Source organism: Halichoerus grypus, chromosome 6 (genome assembly GCF_964656455.1).
Source record: "Halichoerus grypus chromosome 6, mHalGry1.hap1.1, whole genome shotgun sequence".
Taxonomy (NCBI): Eukaryota; Metazoa; Chordata; class Mammalia; order Carnivora; family Phocidae; genus Halichoerus; species Halichoerus grypus.
This window is the reverse complement of record NC_135717.1, coordinates 171,055,583-171,077,551: the sequence shown is the minus strand read 5'-3', so window position 1 is coordinate 171,077,551 and position 21,969 is coordinate 171,055,583. Positions and strand designations below refer to the sequence as shown.

Below are 21,969 nucleotides of genomic sequence, written 5' to 3'. Positions count from 1 at the left end.
GTTGGACTTGTGTTTTCTGAATGGTGTGTTTTGAGAGTCCTTAAATCAAAACATTGTTTCTCCTGTTGTGTGACTTTTAGTAAAAGATTTCTCTTCCTTAGGATTATGCCTCTTGGTTCTTCAGAGCCTGGCTAGAGCTAGATAGCTTGGAATGTGTGGTTGTTTACTGAGTTTGTTCATTGGTTTATTCAATATTTATTTAACAAATATTTATAGAGTATATACTGTGTGTCAGGCACTTTGTTACAACTCTATCTGGTATTTTTTTTTAATCATTCCAGGACTGATGAGGAATATTTTAATATCTCAAGATGGTGTTAACTTGGGATCATGTGTTTTCAAAACAGAAGCACCTGGCTCATTGTATTGTTCCACTCTGAGGCAACATTGGGGGACCAACATCCCCATCCTTAAGCTTGTAAGGATCATGATGCTTGCGAAGCTGTTTCAGGTGTTTTGTGATGGTTCATAACTACTGCTTGCTGCCTGCCTATCCTAATTCCCTAAGTGATGAGGAACTCTTCTGTGAGCCTCTAGTTCCTGGTGAAGCTCTTTCAAATGTCACCACTTTCTCCCACTTGTCACCCATTGTACCAAATCCATGCTCACTTAAAACCATGCAAGCTACTTACGTGAGAGTTGCAAATTATGTGTTTTATTAGATATTGTCATGGACTTAGCATGTGATCAGTAAGCCTTATTTAAAACTGTCATTTTAAAAATGTACTTAGAATTAGATCAAAATTGCTACTTTGGATGCTATATAAATTGACAAACAGATCATTTCCTGTTATGTAAGTGTGGAAAGGTGCTGCTGCCAGCCATTTTGCTCTCAGCAAGGCTTCTGAGTTGCTTCTAACAGTAGTGGCTTGTGTTGTACCCTGTCACAGAGAGACACCTTCCCTCAGGTCTCCCAGTAGGTCAGTGGCAGAAGTATAAATGAAACATTGGTATGTAGCTTTAACGTAAGACAGCAAAGCTTGCAAGGTTACATTTTGCTTTCCCCTTGTCTCCTCTTTCTTTTTAAAGGAGTGGTGAATGTGTTGCTAACAACTCCACTCTGGGTGGTAAACACCAGACTGAAGCTGCAAGGGGCAAAATTTAGGAATGAAGACATTGTACCAACCAACTACAAAGGTATTATTGGTAAGTGTTTGTTGAGTGAGTTCCTATTTAAGGAGTTTCTTTTCTCTGTGTGTCTGGAATTTATTGCCACCATAATGCTTCATATCAGATAGCCTCAAATCTCCACAGGTAACGGTAAGCCTTTGTTTAGCTCATGTGTCTATGGATTGACAGGGATTTGACTCATTGAGGCTGGGATCAGCCTACACATATTCTTCTCTTGATGATGGCAAAAGCACAAGAGGACACATCCAATTGTAAAAGCCCCTGTTCGCATCTCGTTTGCTAATGTCCTCTTGGCCAAACCCAATGTCAGGAGGTAGAGAAGTATGCTGTAGTGTTGGTGGGAGGGGTCAATATTTCTAAAGAATAATCTACACTGTTTCTTTTAGTGTTGTCTTTGGATAAAGTTATCATTAATATCTGATGACTTTGAGTTTAATAATACTACGTTACCTGGTTCTCCTTTCCCATGTATCCGTCTTTGTAATGAAAATAGTGGTTTTCTTTTAAGTCCTATCCTAAATAATGGATCCCAGGGTACTGTCTGTTGTCCTGGACTTTGCTGTGAAACACGTGGGCTATAAGTTCACAATTCTCTGTAAGACAGAGTTCTCAGTCGTGGTGGTGGTGATTACTTAGGAAAACCTGACGTTCTAATACCAGATTGTCAGGAAGAGTTGCCTGTGATTTAAGTTGGTCTGTCAATAACATGGTGACTGTCAGTGTCTGATGATTATCAAAAAGTAGTTAACTGATGAACTTGCCCCTAGACTATCATTGCAAGAAGGAAATTTTAATAGAACCAGTATGATTTGTGTTCTGGGTACATTTGAACAAAATTCACATTGTGTTCTCCGGTTAGGGGATTGTAATCAAAAGTCCTTGATTTCTTGCTTAGATGCTTTTCACCAGATCATTCGAGATGAAGGAATCTTGGCTTTATGGAATGGCACATTTCCTTCCTTGCTGTTGGTCTTCAATCCTGCCATCCAGTTCATGTTCTATGAAGGTTTAAAAAGGCAGCTTCTAAAGAAACGAGCGAAGGTAATCCCTGATTTTGAAAGCAGCAAATAATAATCTCTGACACTCTCTTTTTTGGATTGATGTGGTTTGCTGTTTCTTTGCTTTCCAGCTTTCTTCTTTGGATGTGTTCATCATAGGTGCAATATCCAAAGCGATTGCTACCACCGTCACCTATCCTATGCAGACGATACAGTCAATTCTGAGGGTGAGTGCTGGGGTTCTCCCTCCATTTAGTCAAACAACATTCTGAAGTACGTGGTTTCTCTGTGTAAAGCAATGTTAATAAAGCAATAAAGTTGTCAGTTGGTAGGCTATACCATTTTTCCATTTGTTTGATAATTGCTAAGCAGGCTGGCTATCAGCTGGTTTCCTATTTGGTTTGGAACAAAGTTTACATTTGTAATTTCTTAGGTAACATAGTGTCTCAGAAAACCCAAATGTGGGAGGAGGTTCTTTAATGACTTTAGGAATGTATAAGCTTGTTTCCTTCTCATTTAAGTTGACTTGCTTAGGTTAATCATACAAAATCAGAAGTTGATTTGTTTAGTTCATTCAGGAGGAATTAATGATTTAGTTTTTCTGAAGTACTTTCAAATTTCTGGGTTTTTGCATTCAGTTATTTATTCATTCATCAAAATATTTATTAAGCACCCACTCTGTGTGAGGAGTGGGTACACATGGTGGGTAAAAATCATAATCCCTGTCCTCATGGAGGTAACAGGAAAGAATAAAATGGTAAATAAGCAAAATAAATAGTTAATTATAAGTTGAGAAAAGAGCTATCAAGGAGGTGAACTGCATTCTGTGATTTGGTAGAGAGGGGCATGTTACGGATCTTCTTAGACAGGGTGATTAAGGATTGGGCTCCTCTGAGGAGGCATATATAAAAATCAAGACTTAAAGGAAGATAAGGACCCAACCGTCAAAGAGCATTCTAGGTAGAGGGAACATGATGTGCTAAGAGCTTGGTGATGACTGAGAACTGAACAAGGCCACTCTGGCTGGAGAGTGGCTCAAGATGAGATTGGAAAAGTAGCAGGGAAGGCTATAGATGAGGATTCTAGATTTTATTCTCACCTGAGTGGGAAGCCTTTGAAGGGCTTTAAACTGGGAGCAATGTGATCTGATTTACAATTCGAGAAGATTCCTGTGGCTGTTGTGTGGTGAATTGGTCCTAGGGTTAAGAGAGAAGGGTGGGAGGGCAATCAGGTAGGAGGCCATTTCCATAGTACAGGTGAGAGGTGATGGTGCCCTACACTAAGGTGGTAGCAGTGGAGAGGAGAGATAAGACGTGGACAGATTCATGATCTACTTTGCAGAAAAAATTCAAAGTATTTATTGATAGATAAAATGGCGGTGATGGTGACAAAAAAATTTTTTTTAAGATTTTATTTATTTATTTGTCAGAGAGAGAGCGAGCACAAGCAGGGGGAGTGGCAGGCAGAGGGAGAAGCAGGCTCTCCGCTGAGCAGGGAGCCCGACGTGGGGCTCGATCCCCGGGCCCTGGATCATGACCTGAGCTGAAGGCAGACACTTAACCCACTGAACCACCCAGGCGGCCCAAAAATATTTCAGTTCAAAAAATGTATTACCTTCTGTTAAAAGTGTTTCTACTGATGTGCTATTTTTAAATTGGTACTTAATATAAGGAAATTCAGCATCTAAATAAATGTATTTTGATACTTCTATAATGTAAACATATAATGTGAAGAGCTTAGACTATAGTGGTTCTAACTGATTAGTTTATAAGAACTTTCTAAAGGACTAGAGGGTAAGCCATACCATCAATATCTAAATCTTCATTGTGGGCATGTTTGTTTTCTTTTGAGGGAGTATTTTCCCCATAATTCTCTGAAGTAAAAATTCATGCTTGCTTCATTGAAAAATATTTCTTATTTATTTATTTGTTTTATTTATTTGAGAAGAGAGAGCAGAGAGAATGGCAGAGGGGGAGAGATAGGGAGAGAGAATCTGAAGCAGACTCTACGCTGAGCACAGAGCCTGACGTGAGGCTCGATCCCATGACCTGAACTGAAACCAAGAGTCGAACACCCAACCGACTGAGCCACCCAGGCGCCCCGAAAAATATTTCTCAGTAAAAAAGAGAAAATTCATGAAATCTGCATACTCGGATATTTTTATTACTGTATACTATAAGACATTACTCCAACATAATTTCCTCCGCAGGTAGAAATTGATCTGTTTTTCTTCTTCCCCAGTTTGGACGTCACAGACTAAACCCAGAAAACAGAACACTGGGGAGTCTTCGGAATGTTCTCTATCTTCTTCACCAACGAGTAAAGTGAGCTTTGTAGATGCTTCACATTCTGTCCCGTCTTTCAGCAGCCATCTCTGCCAGGGAGTGGCTGGATCTGCTTAACTTGTACTACTGCCTTGGCAGCGGCAGCCTAGAAACCTCTCCTTTCACGCTGTGCTCAGACACTTCTCATTTTAGGGGCTTAGTGCAATATGGCAGCATTTGGGGAAGTTACGGAAAAACTTCAGGTCTTTATTCTTTGTAACTTAGAAATACCCAGAACTCCTTTAGAGAGGGAAGCCTGCTATCATCTAACGTAGAGACTGTTCTGCCTTTAGCAGTGCTGCTGTCAGTGGCTCAGCCTGCGACCTCTCTCAGAGATAGAAATAAACAGATACCGTAGCGCAGTAGTCATAGTGAGAAAGGGAGGGGGCAGTAGGAAGAGTAACAATAATTATTGTAATGATGACAGCAGTGCTGATGAGTGTTTGCTTTGTGGTAGACACTGAGCTCCATACCTCAAACGTAATCTCGCTTAATCCTGACGGTGGCCCTGTGAAGCAGGTACTTTTATCGTTTCCCTGTATCATTCCATTTAGAGAATCTCAGGGGCGTCAAATAAGTCAGGGGCCTCCTTTGAAGCAAAAGCTGCTATAATTTTATAACTGTTCCTAGATATAAGATATTTTGAAAGTAAATAAATTTACTATAAAAACAATATGCTTGGGATAAAAAAAATCAAAGATAAAGAATTGGTATAAAGTTAAAACTAAATGCTCACCATACCAAGTATTGGCAAGAATGTGGAGCATCCAGAACTTTCCTGTGCTGCTGGTGGGAAAATAAAATGGTCCGACCATTTTGGAAAGTTTGGTATTTTCTTCAAAAGTTAAACATACAACTATCATAGGACCTAACCTTTCCTCTCAAGTTATGTACTCAGGAGAAATGAAATATGTCTGTGCAAAAACTTGTACACAGATATTAATAGCAGTTTTATTTGTAAGAGTCAAAAACCGGAAACAACACAAATGTCCCATCATTGGGTGAGTAGACACACAAGTTACTATCTATCTACACAGTGGAATACTGCTCATTAGAAAGGACTTACTAATACATACAACCACATGGGTGGATTTCAAAATAATTATGCCATGTGAAAGAAGTCAGACAAAAAAGAATTCATACCATATGATTCCACTTATATAAAATTTAGAAAACGCAAATACAGTATTTCCCCCCTCATCCACAGTGTCCCTTCCCATGGTTTCAGGGATCCACAGTCAACCGCGGTCTGGAAGCAGATGATCCTCCTTCTCACTTACCGTCAGAAGGTCGATAGGACCTAACGCCAAGTCACAATATCTGCATCATTCACCTCACTGCATCTCAATACGTAGATATAAGAGAGAGAGGGAGAGACCACATTCCTGTAACTTTTATTACAGTATATTGTTATTCTATTTTATTATTAGCTATTGTTGTTAATCTCTTACTGTGCCTAATTTATAAGTTAGACTTTATGATAGGTGTGTATGTATAGGAAAAAAATAGGGGGTTCAGTACTAACCTCAGTTTCAGGCATCCACTGAGGGTCTTGGAACATCTTCCCTCGGGGATAAGTGGTAGCTATGATAGCCTGCTTCTTTGATCCAGGAGTTGACTTTTATGAAGAAAACCTTTTATTTTTTTTTCAAACCTCTTTTCTTTTAGGCGTTTTGGAATCATGGGACTCTACAAAGGCCTTGAAGCCAAACTGCTACAGACAGTCCTCACTGCTGCTCTCATGTTCCTGGTTTATGAGAAACTGACGGCTGCTACCTTCACAGTTATGGGGCTGAAGAGTGCCCGCAAGCACTGAGACACCTCACACTGCAAAGTGCAGAAAGATGCTCAAGATGGGGGGTTCCTTCTGTGTGAAGGGAAGTGATTCTCTTTTTATTCTTGCTGTGTGCACCATGAATTTTACCCTCATTGGCTGGAAAAGCGTCTAAGGGTAAACATGGAATATAGCCAGCTGGACCTGTCCACAACTTAATTTTTAAGATGGTTGGTTGAATTTTGTGGGGGAGGTTAGTCTAATGGTCGTACAAAAAAAAACCCATTATTGAAAACCTGAAGATGGAAGTTTGTGGGTGTTTATTGTTTTTCTTAAGGTGAATGGACTATTGCTCACATGTGTAATCTTTTCCAGTTAAAATCTTTCTTAAATTTACCAGCTGTTCTTGTCCTCTGATTCTAGGGGCACATTTAATACCATATAATTCTCCTCGTATACTTTTGTATGTTTTAATCTTGGTATTTTCCTCACTAAAAATATTATGATTGTTCTATAGGCATGACTTTATTTTTGTTGAACTTCTTTCCTCCTGCTTAAGGAAAGGTGTCTCCTTTAGTACATGAGCTATTTATTTTGTGGGAGAAATGAAAATGATTAATCCCAAATGATTCTCTTATAAACTATTTGTGAACATCACTTATTCATTAGTATTTGACATGATTAAAAATATTTATTTTGAATCAGCCCTTTCATTACAAAAGGCTTGAAGTTTTTATGTTCATCCATACAAGCCCCATCAAGTTGAGTCCCAATAAACTGTCAACACAGAAGACATTTTAAAAAGATGCCTTTATTCAGGTACCACATTGGGTTTACAACTAGCTCGTAAAAATCATAGAAAAGGGAGAAGGAGCAGGTACCCTGTTTAGGCTCCGGAATATTCTCTCCCTTTACAAAGTCCTGGTGGAGGCTATCTCTTGAGTATAAACATCTGATTGAGGTTATTTCTATTTGGAAACATTTCTTATAGTCCTGCTATTCAAAGTGTATGCATCAATCAGCAGCATTGACATCACCTGGGAGCTTGTTGGGCATGCAATCCCAGACCTTCTGAATCATAGTCTGCAGTTTAACAAGATCCCCGGGTGATTCACACTCACATTAAAGTCTGAGAGACCTTAGAGCCCCTGACTCAACAGAAGCTATGATTGGTTTCGGGCGCCTGGGTGGCTCAGTTGTTAAGCGTCTGCCTTCGGCTCAGGTCATGATCCCAGAGTCCTGGGATCGAGTCCCACATCGGGCTCCCTGCTCAGCGGGAAGCCTACTTCTCCCTCTCCCACTCCCCCTGCTTGTGTTCCTGCTCTCGCTATCTCTCTCTCTGTCAAATAAATAAATAAAATCTTTAAAAAAAAAAAAAAAAAAAAGAAGCTATGATTGGTTTCAATGATAGAAACCAAGACAAAGATTTTTCTCAAAGGAAAGTTGGACTAATGGATTAAATAAAAAACCCCTGAGAAAACTGAGTGCCCCACATCATCCTTTACTTTCGCCTCATAGCACGTTTGAAGGTGGTTGGACTTTTATTATGCAGCTAGGGGTGAATTTAGGCCTCTCAAGCCACCCGAGAAGCAAACTCTGAGAGGTCATTTGAGAATAGCCCTTTGGGTTCCTGTGACTTAGTTTTTGTCCCTATAACAAAATGACAGGCTTTTCATTTATAAGTCTAATTCAGTTGGAGTCAGAGAGAGGAATAATGAAGTGTCTATGGACTCCAGTATTTAGTTCAATTTTGAAAGTGGAAATTTATTTCTCTTATTTCCTCTCTGGTCCCTGTGGTAATTTAAAAATAGGTGATTATCAAGCTCCTGATAATTGGAAGATGGTTGTGTTGTTCTAGAAAGCAAGATTTAGGAGGGGCTCATAATCTGGGAACTAGACTAAACACTCGTCCCCTATTGAAGACAGAGAATTGGCCTCATTACTACCTTTTATTTTACTTTAAGGTTTGTGTGTGTCTGTGGTAAGGCTTCGGTGGGAAGCACAAAACTTACTTTGATTTTTATGCAGGAGAAGAATGATCATAAAAGTGCAATGTGTGTGATTTTGTTGTTTTAATTATGCAGTGCACTTTGGAAACTGAATTTTGAGCTCAGGTTGGTATGTTAGAATAATTTCCAAGTCAAATTATATAGTTAAATGAAGTGTTTATGATGTGAAAATCTATTTGATGCTTCTTTTTTCTGATTTTATGAGCGAACAATTTAATACTGAGGTTTTATGCTCCCTATGAAAGGAAGCTTACAGACTCACTAGTTGAAACTAGGTAATGACTCACCCAGTTTTGTAAAACCTTTGATTAATAATAAGTTATTTGAGAAGACTAAGGAGCTGAAGTGTATACTGCAGAAATGGAAATTTTTATTTTTGATTCCTCATGCAGTTTCTCTAGAATGTGAGGATAAGAGCCTTTGGGGTTATATTAGTGTCGCTGCAGTAGAAAATTTAATTTCTGTAAGTATTTAATCTGTGTTTTGAAGTGGACACTGATATTTCTACCCTCCTCTATTTTACAATTAAGTTTGAAATGCAGAAACAGGATTGACAGTAAGAACATAAGCAGTGGGAGCTAGAATCTGGGGTTTTATTCCCAGCTCAGCCACCGACTGACTAGCACATTACGTCATCTCCGTATGCTTCAGCTTTCTGATGAGTGAAGATAATACTCACTACCCACTTGAGAGGATGTTTAAGAGCTAATGATGTCAACTAAATCCCTTTATGATCGCCAGAGAGGGAAAATCTGAGTGAAACTTTTGACTGTGCCTAGATTTATATAGCAGTTTTTCTTAAAGCTTCAGCACTTTCTTATCTTATAACCCCCATATCTCTGTGAAGGACAAGGAACAGTGTCCCATTTAAGGAACAAGGAAATCGAGACAGGACTATCAATTGACTTGCCTCGTTGGAATCAGGACAAGAGTTGAGTTTCCTGCAGTCAAGCGTAAGGATGAAAAGAATGGATTCTGGAATTAGACCTAGGTTCAACTCTGGCCCCACTCCTTACCAGCTGTGAGAACAAAGTGATTACTGAACTTGTATAAAACTCAGTTTCCTCAACTGTGAAATGGAGGTCTTGATAAACCTACGTGTGATTGTGAGGATTAAAGAGATCATATATATAAATTGCTTAGCACAGTGCTTGCCACGTGAGAAGAGCTAGATAAATGTTAGCAATGACTTTTATCATAATATGATTATTACTGTCGAGGGGGCCGGCTGTTTGAATAGATCACACCAGTGAGTGGAAATCACTCTGGGTTTTGAGCCAGACCTGGCTTCAGATTTTCATTCTGTTGCTTAATAGCATCCTGGCCACAGACAAGTTGCTTGCTCACCTTTCTGAATCTGTGTCTTCATCTGTCCGATGGAAATGATTCCCTCACAAGGCTGTAACACATGTACAGATATCTATACAGAGATATATATATCTTCTTTAATCCTCAGAACAGCCTTGCAAGGTAATCCTTTCTATTGGACAGATGGAGAGATATATATGTGCGTCTGGCACAGTACATGAAATATATATATATGCTTAATGCTGGTTTTTATATTGAGATATATATAACATTATATTAGTTTTGGGTATACAACATAATGATTCGATATATGTTTATATTGCAAAACAACCACCACAATAAGTCTAGTTAACATCTGTCACCAAAATATCCATCAGATAAATACTGTTTGAACCAAGAAAATCAGCTAGGTTTTACTTTGGGGCAATCTTTCCTCTTTCCATTTGTTTGAATTGTGGCCGTTTCTTTTCTGGGAGCCTTATCGGTGTATCTCCTCAAAAGAGAAGTCAAAACCAGTAATTTCATGTTTTGTTCAATATTCAAATTAAGCCCCCCAAATATTGATCAGTTAATCAGTAAAATACAAACTGGTTCAACAGCAGAAAGTCACTGGCTGAGATAGTGTTCATCTTGACTCTCTGGAAAAACTAGGAAGAGTGCCTTTGTGGAGCCCAATACCACACATCTAAGGACAGCCCTTCCTCTGGGCAGCTGAATTACTTACCTGGCAATGTTAAATGTCAGCAGGATACCAAATATATACAAAGGCTCAATTACAGGATATTTACATATGCAGTAAATACAACTGTGACTTGCAGGGTTTTTACCACCATTGGAGTGAAAGGGCCTTGGGTTATACTGGTAGCCCCTGAAAAGCGTGTTCAGTGGGACAAAATGGACAAGAAAAAAGTTTTTCACGGACTGGGCAAGAGAAGGAAAGAAAGTTACTATTTAAAGACAGAAACTGAGGGGCGCCTGGGTGGCTCAGTCAGTTAAGTGTCTGCCTTCAGCTCAGGTCATGACCCAGGAGTCCCGGGATCAAGCCCTACATCAGGCTCCCTGCTCAGTGGGGACTCTGCTTCTCCCTCTCTCTCTGCTGCTCCCCCTGCTTGTGCTCTCGCTCTCTCTCTCTCTCAAATAAACAAATCTTAAAAAAAAAAAAAAGACAAAGTGAAAAGGAAATTAGAAGATGGAAATGGGAGTAGGAGCTCCCTACTGAACCTAGAGACACTCTGCTACTTGAAAGATCATTTCCTGTCCTGGAAGAACTTATATCTAGGGGAAGACATGTCTTGGATTTTGAATTACAGTAGTCCATCTGTATCTCTGTCTTCCCCTAGATATAAGTTTTTTATTTAAAAAAAAATAAAAGATTGTACATGTTTTTAGAATTCTTGCACTCTGGTGTTTTCTTGGTTGTTGATTTTCAGTTTTTCAGATTTCCTTAATTAGTTCACACTTTTTTTTTTTTTAAGATTTTATTTATTTATTTGACAGAGAGAGACACAGTGAGAGAGCGAACACAAGCAGGGGGAGTGGGAGAGAGAGAAGCAGGCTCCCTGGCGAGCGGGGAGCCTGATGGAGGGCTTGACCCCAGGACCCTGGGATCATGACCTGAGCCGAAGGCAGACGCTTGATGACTGAGCCACCCAGGCACCCCAGTTCACACTTTATTGAGTATACTTTATTTTGCTAGTCAATTGACTCCTTTATCCTTCATTATTTCTTTGCTTTAATTGGAGTCATCAAAATTATTTACCTTGTGGTACACCAAATTCTTTCATGTGTGCTTTATTCTTGTTTTGCTTTAGTCTCTATAGAACCCATTGGCAGAGTAGATGGCCAGCCAAGTAGGTGATTCCCTATGGAGGAACTTTTATTAAATTGCAGATTCCTATTCTAGGAATAACATTTTATCCATTTATTCAAGAAATATTACCTATCATATCCAAGCACTATGCCAATTGCTGGGATAATCCAGTCTCTGTCTTCATATAGCTCATTGTGCAATATGGGAGACAGACAAAAAACAACTTGGAATTTTACCACTGATGAGTTCTGATGAGAAATGTAAGTGTTCACAGTTGCTTCGGGAGCGTGGGGAGGCTGGGGCTGACTGTCTTCGTCTATGTGATCAGAAGGCAACCTATGAATTAGCAACATACCAAGAAGTAGGTAAAGGACCTTCTTGACAGAAGAAATAAATAGCATTTGCAAAGTAGAAACAGGATGATGCTTTGTACCTTGTACGTTGAATTAGATCCAGACACTTCTCAACCTAGATCTTGGAGTTGAACACATGTTGGAATTGGGAAGGGGTGGAGCATCTTCAGGTCACTGAGAGCCTGCAACAAGGCAAAAGAAGTGTTCATGACCCTCAATTTTTGACAGTTTTGACTACAGTTACACTTGGATCTAAAGAAGGAAGATACATTCCTATACTCTATGAATCTAAAATCTAATTTTACACATCTTTTGAAAATTAGACATAACACGTATCAGTTAGTTCCACCTCTGTGAAGATAGGCCAGCAGGAGCGGTTCAGGCTTACTGAGAACTGCTGTTACCGTATAGACTTACACATTATCTTGATCAATATGGAAATGTTTACTTGGTAAACAGTTTGGAGCCTAGTTGAGGCTAAAATCCTGAATACTTTCTCATGCATTTGTTAGTGTGTTAAAAATTTAAAAAGTAGGGCGCCTGGCTGGCTTAGTTGCTGGAGCAAGCGACTCTTGATCTTGGGGTCATGAGTTCTAGTCCCATGTTGGGTGTAGAGATTACTAAAAAAATATATATATATATATATATAAAAGCAGTGAAGACTTAAGGGGAATTTAAAAATTGAGGAAGTCTTTTGTTTTTTAATTGCAGGTAGGTGTGACATTTACAGATTTTTTTCCTAACGCATTCATTCTCATTTTATTCTCTATTGTGAGATTTATTTAAATTACTTATTTACTGTATAGATGGGGAAATTGAGACACGGATCTGGCTTAGGTCACATAGCAAAGGATTGGACGTCAGAAATAGGAATTCAGACCTCCTGATATTCTATCCAGCGATCTTTCACTGGCTTGTACTGCTTGGAGATAACTGTATTTTCTATTTTGGTTTAAATTTTTTCGTTTAGCTTTTGTTTTTTCTTATAAAAATAATACATAGTCATCATAAAAATTTCAGAAAATATAGAAAAGAATGAAGAGAATAAAGTTATATTCCTATATATGTGTGTATACATACCTATATTCCCAATGTCTAGAAATCACTGCTAATATTTTAGTATATCTGTTTTCAGACTTGTTTAAATATGTACATGTATATATATGTACACACAGATATGTTTAGATAGGGTTTTTTTTTTTTAAAGATTTTATTTATTTGAGAGAAAGAGCACACATGAGCAGGGGGAGGAACAGAGGGAGAGGGACAAGCAGACTCTGTGCTGAGCACAGAGCCCATTTGGGGCTCAATCCTACAACCCCAAGATCACAACCCAAGCTGAAATCAAGAATCAGATGCTTAACCGACTGAGCCGCTCAGGTGTCCCTAGATAGGTTTTGTTTTTTTTTAATGAAATCATAGGTATATTATAGGTAGGGGGTTTTTTAAATAAAATCAAACTGGGGCACCTGGGTGGCTCAGTTGTTAAGCATCTGCCTTCGGCTCAGGTCATGATCCCAGAGTCCTGGGATTGAGCCCTGCATCGGGCTCCCTGCTCTGCGGGAAGCCTGTTTCTCCCTCTCCCTCTCCCTCTGCTTGTGATCCTGCTCTCACTGTGTCTCTCTGTCAAATATATAAATAAAATCTTTAAAAAAAAAAAAAAATCAAACTGCCTAATTTTTGTAAAATTTCATCTCAAATATAATTTAATGTCAAATATCTGCATCGTAATTTTAGTTCTTCATAGAATTGTACTGTGTGGTTGTATCCTTATTAGTCTCCTATTGATGGACTTTTAGGTTGTTTCCAATTTTTTGCTATTATAAATAATGTGATAAGATCCTTAATATATGCATCTTTTTGCCCTTTTCTGATTATTTTGTTAAGAAAAATGTTCAGGAATCCAGTTACTGGGTCAAAAGTTATGCCTACTGTGACATTATGTTATTAAATTAAAACTTCACCTATCCCTTTATGTTCATTGTCACTTTGGACTATGTAAACACTTTATTTCTCCCTTCACCTCTACTTTGCCAAGCTGCAGGAGAAATTCCATTTGGAGTATGACAGGGAAGAAGTGCTATATGCCACGGGGTGGGCTTTAGATGCTTTTGCTTTTAATTCTTCTGAAATACAGAATTAAATGAGGTGTATCAAAAGTTCTAGAGGAGTTTAGAGCTGAAAATTAGATTTCTTCCAGCAGGTGGCTGAGATCACTTAAATATCACATACTGAAGTACAATAATAAAAGCTACCATTTATTGAGCATCTACTATACACCAGATGCCATAGTAGATGCTTTGCATATATTATCTTATTTAATCCCACAAAGATTCCAAAGCCCATGTACTTTCTTTTTTTTTTTTTTAATTTTATTTATTTATTTGTGAGAGAGGCAGAGACAGAGCATAAGTAGGGAGAGGGGCGGAGGGAGAGGGAGAAGCAGACTCCCCACTGAGCAGGGAGCCTGACATGGGGCTCAATCCCAGGACCCTGGGATCATGACCTGAGCTGAAGGCAGATGCTTAACCAGCTGAGCCACCCAGGTGCGCCAAGCCCAAGTACTTTCTATAGTTCTCCCCTTCGACCTTTGTTTCTACGTCTGCATCCTAGTCCCTGTGCCTTTGTTAGATGGCAAATTCCAGAGGGCAGGGACTTGCTGTTCATCATTTTGTGAATTGCCATAAACATGGGGTTACATGGGGAGCCTGGGTGGTTCAGTCAGTTAAGCGTCTCCCTTCGGCTCAGGTTATGATCCCAGAGTCCTGGGATCAAGTCCCGCATCAGGCTCCCTGCTCGGCGGGAAGCCTGCTTCTCCCTCTCCCACTCCCCCTGCTTGTGTTCCCTCTCTCGCTGTGTCTCTCTCTGTCAAATAAATAAATAAAATCTTTAAAAAAAAAAAAAAACATGGGGTTACATTGGGCTGGGGTCTCTATAGAAATGCTTTATGATTATGAAGCTTTTGAAATCAAAAAAAAAAATCAAGGACTACTTTTCCAAGTTACCTGTGTTGACTTAATGTTTCTAGTTTTTATTTAAATGCTAGTTAGTTAATATATAGGGTAATATTGGTTTCAGGAGTAGAATTTAGTGGTTCATCACTTACATAACATCACCTGGTGGTGCTCATCTTAACAAGTGCCCTCCTTTATCCACATCACCCGTTTAGCCCATCCCCCACCCATTTCCCTCCATCAACCCTCAGTGTGTTCTCTATAGTTAAGAGTCCGTTTGGGTGCCTGCATGGCTCAGTCAGTTAAGCATCTACCTTTGGCTCAGGTTATGATCCCAGAGTCCTGGGATCAAGTCCTGCGTTGGGCTCCTGCTCAGCAGGGAGCCTGCTTCTTCCTCTGCCTGCGGCTCCCCCTCCTTGTTCTCTCTCTCTCTCTGACAAATAAATAAATAAATAAAATCTTAAAAAAAAAAAAAGAATCTGTTTTATGGTTTGCCTCCCTTTTCTCCCTGCCATATTCATCTGTTTTGTTTCTTAAATTCCTGATATGAGTGAAATCATATGGTATTTGTCTTTCTCTGACTGACTTACTTCACTTAGCATAATACACTCTAGCTCCATCTGCTTTGTTGACTTTTTAATTTATAAATAAGCTCCTATTTGATAGAAAATGGCTGGGCTTTTTCATTTTGCAATTGCAGATACGGAAAAATCTTCAGGCCACCAGAGGGCCTTGCAGTCAACCTCCTATATCATCCTCATTGTAAATCACTGCTGTCAGAGATGCTTAGTGAAATTTGGTCTCAATTAAACCAAAAAAAAAAAGAACATTCTTAGACCCGCTTAGCAATCTAAATAGGAACTGTGGCTTGAACTTGGTGGAGCTCTACCTAGAAACACCTTTTTTTTATCTATAAAAGCAAGGGATGGAGTAGGAGGTATTTTGCTGGAATTATATTCTTTTACTTTTTCCTTCCCCCAAGCATAAGCCTACCCTTTTAATTTGTCATCCATAATTTATAGTCTTCTCTTGGCCAGATAATAAAACCAGTAGCTCTCAATATCAATAGAAATCAAAGTCAAGGAAACAAAGGACAGTTTTTGGCCAGAACATCCACCGCTTTCTAAGGTGTAACCAACTAGAGCTCTCATTGATCTGTGATATTAATTTATTTCACAAACATTTACGGAGTACATTCGTACCAGGCACCTGCTAAGCACTGGCCTACAGATATGATCATCGTCCTTATATATTGCTTTGTAGTTTGTAAAAACAATCTGGCATCGATTGTCTTACTTGGTACTTCATACGTCTGAGATGAATTAGGCAGATGATATCTCTATTTTCTAAGGGTGGAGACAGGTTCAGAATGGTTAAATGACTCACAGATACACAACCAGTGACAGAGTAGGATGTGAACAGAAAGAGGTCTTCTGACTCCAAGTCCCACCATTTCCCACAGCACCATGCTGTCTTCCTGGAAGAAGTGAGCCTGTTATTCTCCAGGGAGGACTTGAGGGGTATAATATGCCAAAGGACTCAAGGTTGAAAATGGATATGTTTTAGCTACTTGATGGTTTTGATTGTTTAGTAAAATAAGCTACTTAGAAAATAAGTTCAAAAGCTTTCCAGTACTGTTTCTCTTCTTTCCAAAAATGGAAGGGTAGGTTCAGTATGCAGGCAATGGGGGAAAAGGGGGATTTTTTTTTTTTTACTACTTGATTGACATATTTGCTGAGAATTTAACTCTTTCAAGTCTCTGAGTACCCAAATCTTTCCCGGAGGTATGGTTTATGCAGTAATGCCCATGTTAAAAAAAACAGGGCCATCATTTGAGTATCAAGCTGGGGTAGGGTTGTCCCTCACACAAAGTGCCTTTTATTTCTTTAGTCATTTTTGGAACATAATACCCTGCGTAGAGCTCTATCCAGTACCTTCTGCACTAAGTTGTATTTCTCTCTTTACTTACCTACCTCCCTCAATAGATTAAGAGCTCCGAATCCTCATCACCATCCCAGGCTTTATGAGTACTCTGTGACTATCAGTCCAATGAAATTATATATTGAGGGAGATGGGGCATAGTATTGAATTTGGGTTTTTCTAAACCAGAGTACCTAGAGTTGCAATCCCTATGATAATATATATTTTGACCAAAAAGTAAGACATAGCTTCCCTAATATTTAAGTACCTTAGCAATTTCACCATATTAAATACAATATGGTACATGCACGCTTACCTTAGTCTGAACTGAATAAAGTGTGGGATGTGTCCAGGCAGAAGGGAGCTGAGAAGTAAATTCATAAGCTTAAGAACAGAAAAAATTCAATGTAATTAAAGCAAGAATGCTGACATTATCCTTTATCACATTATGTTATTTGTTCGTCTAGTGCTCGTGTTCCTGGAGTGCAGGTTTCATTCTTGTGTCTCCAGTACCCAACAGTGAGACTTAATAATGGTGCTTAAGAAGTAGTGTTGCTTATACCAAGGACACTCTGTTAATTGAGAAGTCAAGAAATAATTTTTGAGCATCTGCCATGTGCCAGCCACATTGCTAAGCAGCAGGAATATACTGGGAAGAAGACAGATGATGTCCCTACTCTTGTGGGACTTCAATTGCAATGGAGAGAGACAGACAATGAGCATATAAACCAGTAAGGTGATTTTTGGTACAGTGCTGTGAAGGGTATAATGCAGGGAGCATACTCACCTAACATACTTTAACAGATAGTTACCAGCGTCCATGTGAGAGAGAGAGTATTCATACAAAGTGGGCACAATTTTTTGTATATTGATCTCATCCCTTGCCACCTTGCTGAACTTACTTACTAATTCTAACAGTTTTTTAGTGGATTCCTGTATACAAGAGTGTGTCATCTGAGCATATAGGACTTTTTAGTTCTTCCTTTCCAATCTGAATGCCTTTTATTTATTTTTCTTGTCTAATTGCTCAGCCAGAACATTCCAGTACAATGTCAAGTAGATATGGCGAAAGCAGACATCCTTGTCTTGTTCCTGATATTGGACAGAAAGCATTCAGCCTTTCACCACTGAGAATGATGTTAGCTGTGGGTTTTTTGTAGATTCCCTCCATTGTTTCTTTGCTTGCAATCAGTCCGTTAACCTTGGACTGAGCACTCAGCACTTTTAGCCATTCTCAGCAACGTGTGATAATATGCTAATATGGTATTTCTATCATCATTTGCAATGCTATTTCTTTATGCACTAAACTGTTTTCATTTATTGCTTTGTTTTGTCTTAACCATTTGTATAGAAATCTTTCTAAAGTGGTAAATATTCCTGGCCACGTCAAGTGTAATAGAATACATATAATACATACATATTATATGTTTATAATAAATATTATATACATATAATATATCATATATTATATCATAAATACATATAATTCAACTGTTGCTTTAAAACTTGGACATAATTGTGATGTATTACCATGCTAGCTAGTAATGTGGGGCTGCCTTTGGGAGATTATTGGATAGTTTGGCCCTTCAAAGAGTCCTTCCAAATGAAGGGGGGGAAATCGGAGGGGGAGAAGAACCATGAGAGACGATGGACTCTGAAAAACAAACTGAGGGTTCTAGAGGGGAGGGGGGTGGGAGGATGGGTTAGCCTGGTGATGGGTATTGAGGAGGGCACGTTCTGCATGGAGCACTGGGTGTTATGCACAAACAATGAATCATGGAACACTATATCTAAAACTAATGATGTAATGTATGGGGATTAACATAACAATAAAAAATTAAAAAAAAAAAAAAGAGTCCTTCCAAACTGCTGTACGTTTTGAGTATCTGTGTCTGCTTTTTACAATACAGATTGTCCTGTCCCTAGTTGTTAATTGGCATTTTTTCTGACCTTAATATGCCTGCCTCTGAGAACATTCTCTTCTAATAGGCGATATCTAATCTCCTGAGGACCAGGCTGCCAGAGAACCAAAATATTTAGAAGATTTTGTAAAATAAGGGTAAATAAACTGAGGAATAAATTCTCCTGTGAATTAAGTGCATGAACTTTCCAATACCTTGTTTAGTTAAATGCCTTTCATTTCCTAGGTGCTCAGTTCTGTTCTGAATGAATCACTGTTGGGTGTGAGGTATTACTATATCATAAATAAAATTCTTTTTTAGAGGCTTGTACTAGTTCTCCCCACCTCATCCCCATTCCTAGTCAGTTTTCATGAGTTGAACTCCCCCTATTTCTCTTACTGCTCCAGTACATGAATGTTCATAGCAGCCTTATTCATAATCACCACAAAATCAAAACAACCTAATGTCAAATAAATAATTGTCATATTAATTTGAACAATAGAATATTTTGTAGCAATTAAAGTGAACAAATTAGAGCTATATTCAGCAACATGGATGAATCACACAATATTGTATAAAAGAGACCAAACATAAAATTTTACTTAATATATGATTACATTTATATAAATCTCAAAAACAGTGTTAGAAGTCAAGAGAGCTGTTACCTTTAGGGAGGAAGAAAGGGGCAGTAAGACATGACTAAAATAAGGCAGAAAGGTAGAAAGTAAAAAGGTGAAAATGGATATACCAAGCAAATACTAAACCAATGGAAAGCTGGTTGATGTTAAAGGAAAAAGTATTTTGCAGGTTAGGAAAGGTCATGAGGTAATGGTAAAATGGATAAATCACCAGGAAGAGGTCAAAGTCCTAAACCTAGATGCACCTAATAACATAGACTCTAATGCATAAGATGGTCAGAATTACAAAAAGAAACTGACAGATCCCACAAGCACATGGAGATCTTAACATATCTCCATTCTGAAAATTAGGTAGGCTGAAGACTTTTTGAGCCATATCTGATAATTATTCACCCCCAAATTAGAAAATACATTTCAAGCACACTTAGAACACTTACAACAGTTCACTATCACATATTGAGCTGAAATCTGTCTCACTGAGATTTTTATCTTCTGGTCCTAGTTCTGTCTATTGGAACCATAAAGACATGTTACTCTTTCAGAGACAACCCTTCTGACTTTTAAAGACAGCTGCCATGTGTCCAGTGAGTCACATATCTGGTTTGATCAAACAGGGGTGATTGAAGAATGACCACCTCATCCGGGTGGATGGTGGTGCCACTTATTGGAATAGAAAGCATTGGTGAGCCTGGCAGAACAGGCAACAGAGATCTCCCCTTGGATGTCTAGTGGTCTTCTAAAGCTTTACATGTCCAAAATTGGTCTCTATTCTTACATAAAAATCTGCTGTTCTCCCAATGTTCCTTACCTCCACGAGCAGCATCACCATTCACTCAACTGTTCAGGCCAAAAATCTTGGAATCATTCTTTCTCCTCCTTGCTCCACTATAACAAATCCTTCCAGAATATATTGCTGTCCTACCATTTCTCCCCTTTATCTCTACCACTGAGTCCAAGCCTCTATTGCTCTTGTCTAGACCACAACAATAGCTTCTTCTTTCTTTTTCTTCATCCAACAAGAAGCCATAACTTTGTTAATGATAGAAACAGTACAAATTTCAAACCAAGCTGCAGTTATTCTTTGAAACACCAAAAAAGTCCTCGTTTTCAGATGGTTACTTTGTTAATTCCATAATAGCATTTACAATATCATTACTGTTGTTCTTCAGGGCTTGGACTGCTTTTGCTCTTGACACATTTGCTTGTGACATGACTGATTCTATGTCCTTAACCTCTACATAGGTTTCATCAACCTCTTCCTCTTCACTCTCCTCTTGTACAGTTGGAGTCTGTGTGTTTTCCTGAATGTTTGAGACAGCTTCACCTTGAACTTTGAATTTCTCAGCAGCTGCTAGTTGTGCTTGCTGAGATAAATCCTCGATCTTTGCTTCCCCAAAAACTATGTAGGTATCTGAAGCTGAGCTCTTGTAGACATCTGGTTTTGTGATGACAAAGAGGATATTCTTAGATTTCCGGATAGTGAGTCCTGTAACCCCTGTAACCTGTTGAAGACCCAGTTTGGACATAGCCTGCCGTGCCTTATTTCACTCTGGCTCTGTTTTGCTTTACTGACTGGTTCTTCATCAATTTCAGCGGCTGCGGTCAGCTGGGCTTGTTGTGTGGTTGCCTGTGTGGAATCCTGTTCCGCAAGCTCTGGTACTGATTCATCCCTGTCAGATTCTGTTCCAGACCCTGTGTCTCAGCCTGGGGCTGTGGCAACTCCTGCTGTGCAGTAGGGACGGTTTCTGTGGCTTCACCAGGCATTTTGTGCAGGGAACACGGAACCAAGATGGCCGCAGAAAGAAAGCAAGGGAGAGCATGACCCATGCCTGTTGCAGAAGGAAGCCTGGTGGGGGTGCCTGGGTGGCTCAGTCGTTTAGCGTCTGCCTTTGGCTCGGGTCATGATTCCAGAGTCCTGGGATCGAGCCCCGCATCGGGCTCCCCGCTCAGCGGGAAGCTTGCTTCTCCCTCTCCCACTCCCCTGCTTGTGTTCCCTCTCTCACTGTCTCTCTCTCTCTGTCAATTAAGTAAATAAAATCTTAAAAAAAAAAAAAAAAGAAGGAAGCCTGGGGGAGGGGGCATCTTCTTCTTTTTTTTTAATTTGAGAGAGAGAGTGCGTGTGCATGTGAGCAAGGGGGGAGCATAGGGAGAGGGATCGAATCTCAAGCAGACTCCCCACTGAGTGTGGAGCCTGATCTCACAAGCCTGAGAGCATGACCTGAGCCAAAACCAAGAGTCTGACTCCCAACCGACTGAGCCACCCAGGCACCCCAAGACCATAAAATAGCTTCTTAACTGATCTCCCTGCTTCTACAGTACCCTCCCCTCGCATTTTCTTCTCCATATTGGAACCAGAAAGATCCTTTTATATAAGTTGGATTATTTTATATAAGTTGGACTCTGTTTTTCCTCTTTCTCTCATCCCTACAGTGACTTCCAACAAACTTAGAATAGAGTGCAGAGTCCTTTGCATGTCCCCCAAGGCCCTTCATGATCTCACCCCTGGCTACCTCTCTAACTTCATTCGTTCACCAGACTCAAGCAACTTACTGACTTGGGGTCTTTGCACTTTCCATTCCTTCTGTCACTTTCTTACATTGTCACTTCACTCAGTACTGCTCAGGTGTCATCTTCAGAGGCCTTTCCAGGCCACTCTGACTCTTGATTTCAGCTCAGGTTGTGATCTCAGGGTCCTGGGATCGAGCCCTGTGTTGGGCTCCCCGCTCAGCAGGGTGTCTACTTATCTCCTTCTCCCCTGTCCCTCTCTCTCTGCCCCTCCCCACACACACATGCTCTCTCTCTCTGAAATAAATAAATAAATCTTTTTAAAAAATAAAATAAAATAGCAC

General features: G+C 39.5%; 1 protein-coding gene and 1 pseudogene across 4 annotated transcripts in view; one reads left to right on the top strand and one right to left on the bottom strand.

Moving 5' to 3' along the window:
* The window catches only part of SLC25A17 (solute carrier family 25 member 17), a 47,933-nt gene extending 34,251 nt beyond the window's left edge, over positions 1 to 13,682 (top strand). For all 4 annotated transcript variants that reach the window (XM_078076674.1, XM_078076672.1, XM_078076671.1 and 1 more), the window contains 5 exons: positions 1,030 to 1,146; positions 2,027 to 2,172; positions 2,261 to 2,356; positions 4,371 to 4,453; positions 6,122 to 13,682. In XM_078076674.1, the coding sequence (XP_077932800.1) occupies positions 1,030 to 1,146; positions 2,027 to 2,172; positions 2,261 to 2,356; positions 4,371 to 4,453; positions 6,122 to 6,269 (590 nt within the window). In that variant the 3' untranslated portion in view covers positions 6,270 to 13,682. The remainder of the gene's footprint in view (positions 1 to 1,029; positions 1,147 to 2,026; positions 2,173 to 2,260; positions 2,357 to 4,370; positions 4,454 to 6,121) is intronic.
* Positions 13,683 to 20,135: 6,453 nt separating this feature from the next.
* LOC118534826 (nascent polypeptide-associated complex subunit alpha pseudogene) lies at positions 20,136 to 20,937 on the bottom strand (annotated as a pseudogene).
* Positions 20,938 to 21,969: the final 1,032 nt, after the last annotated feature.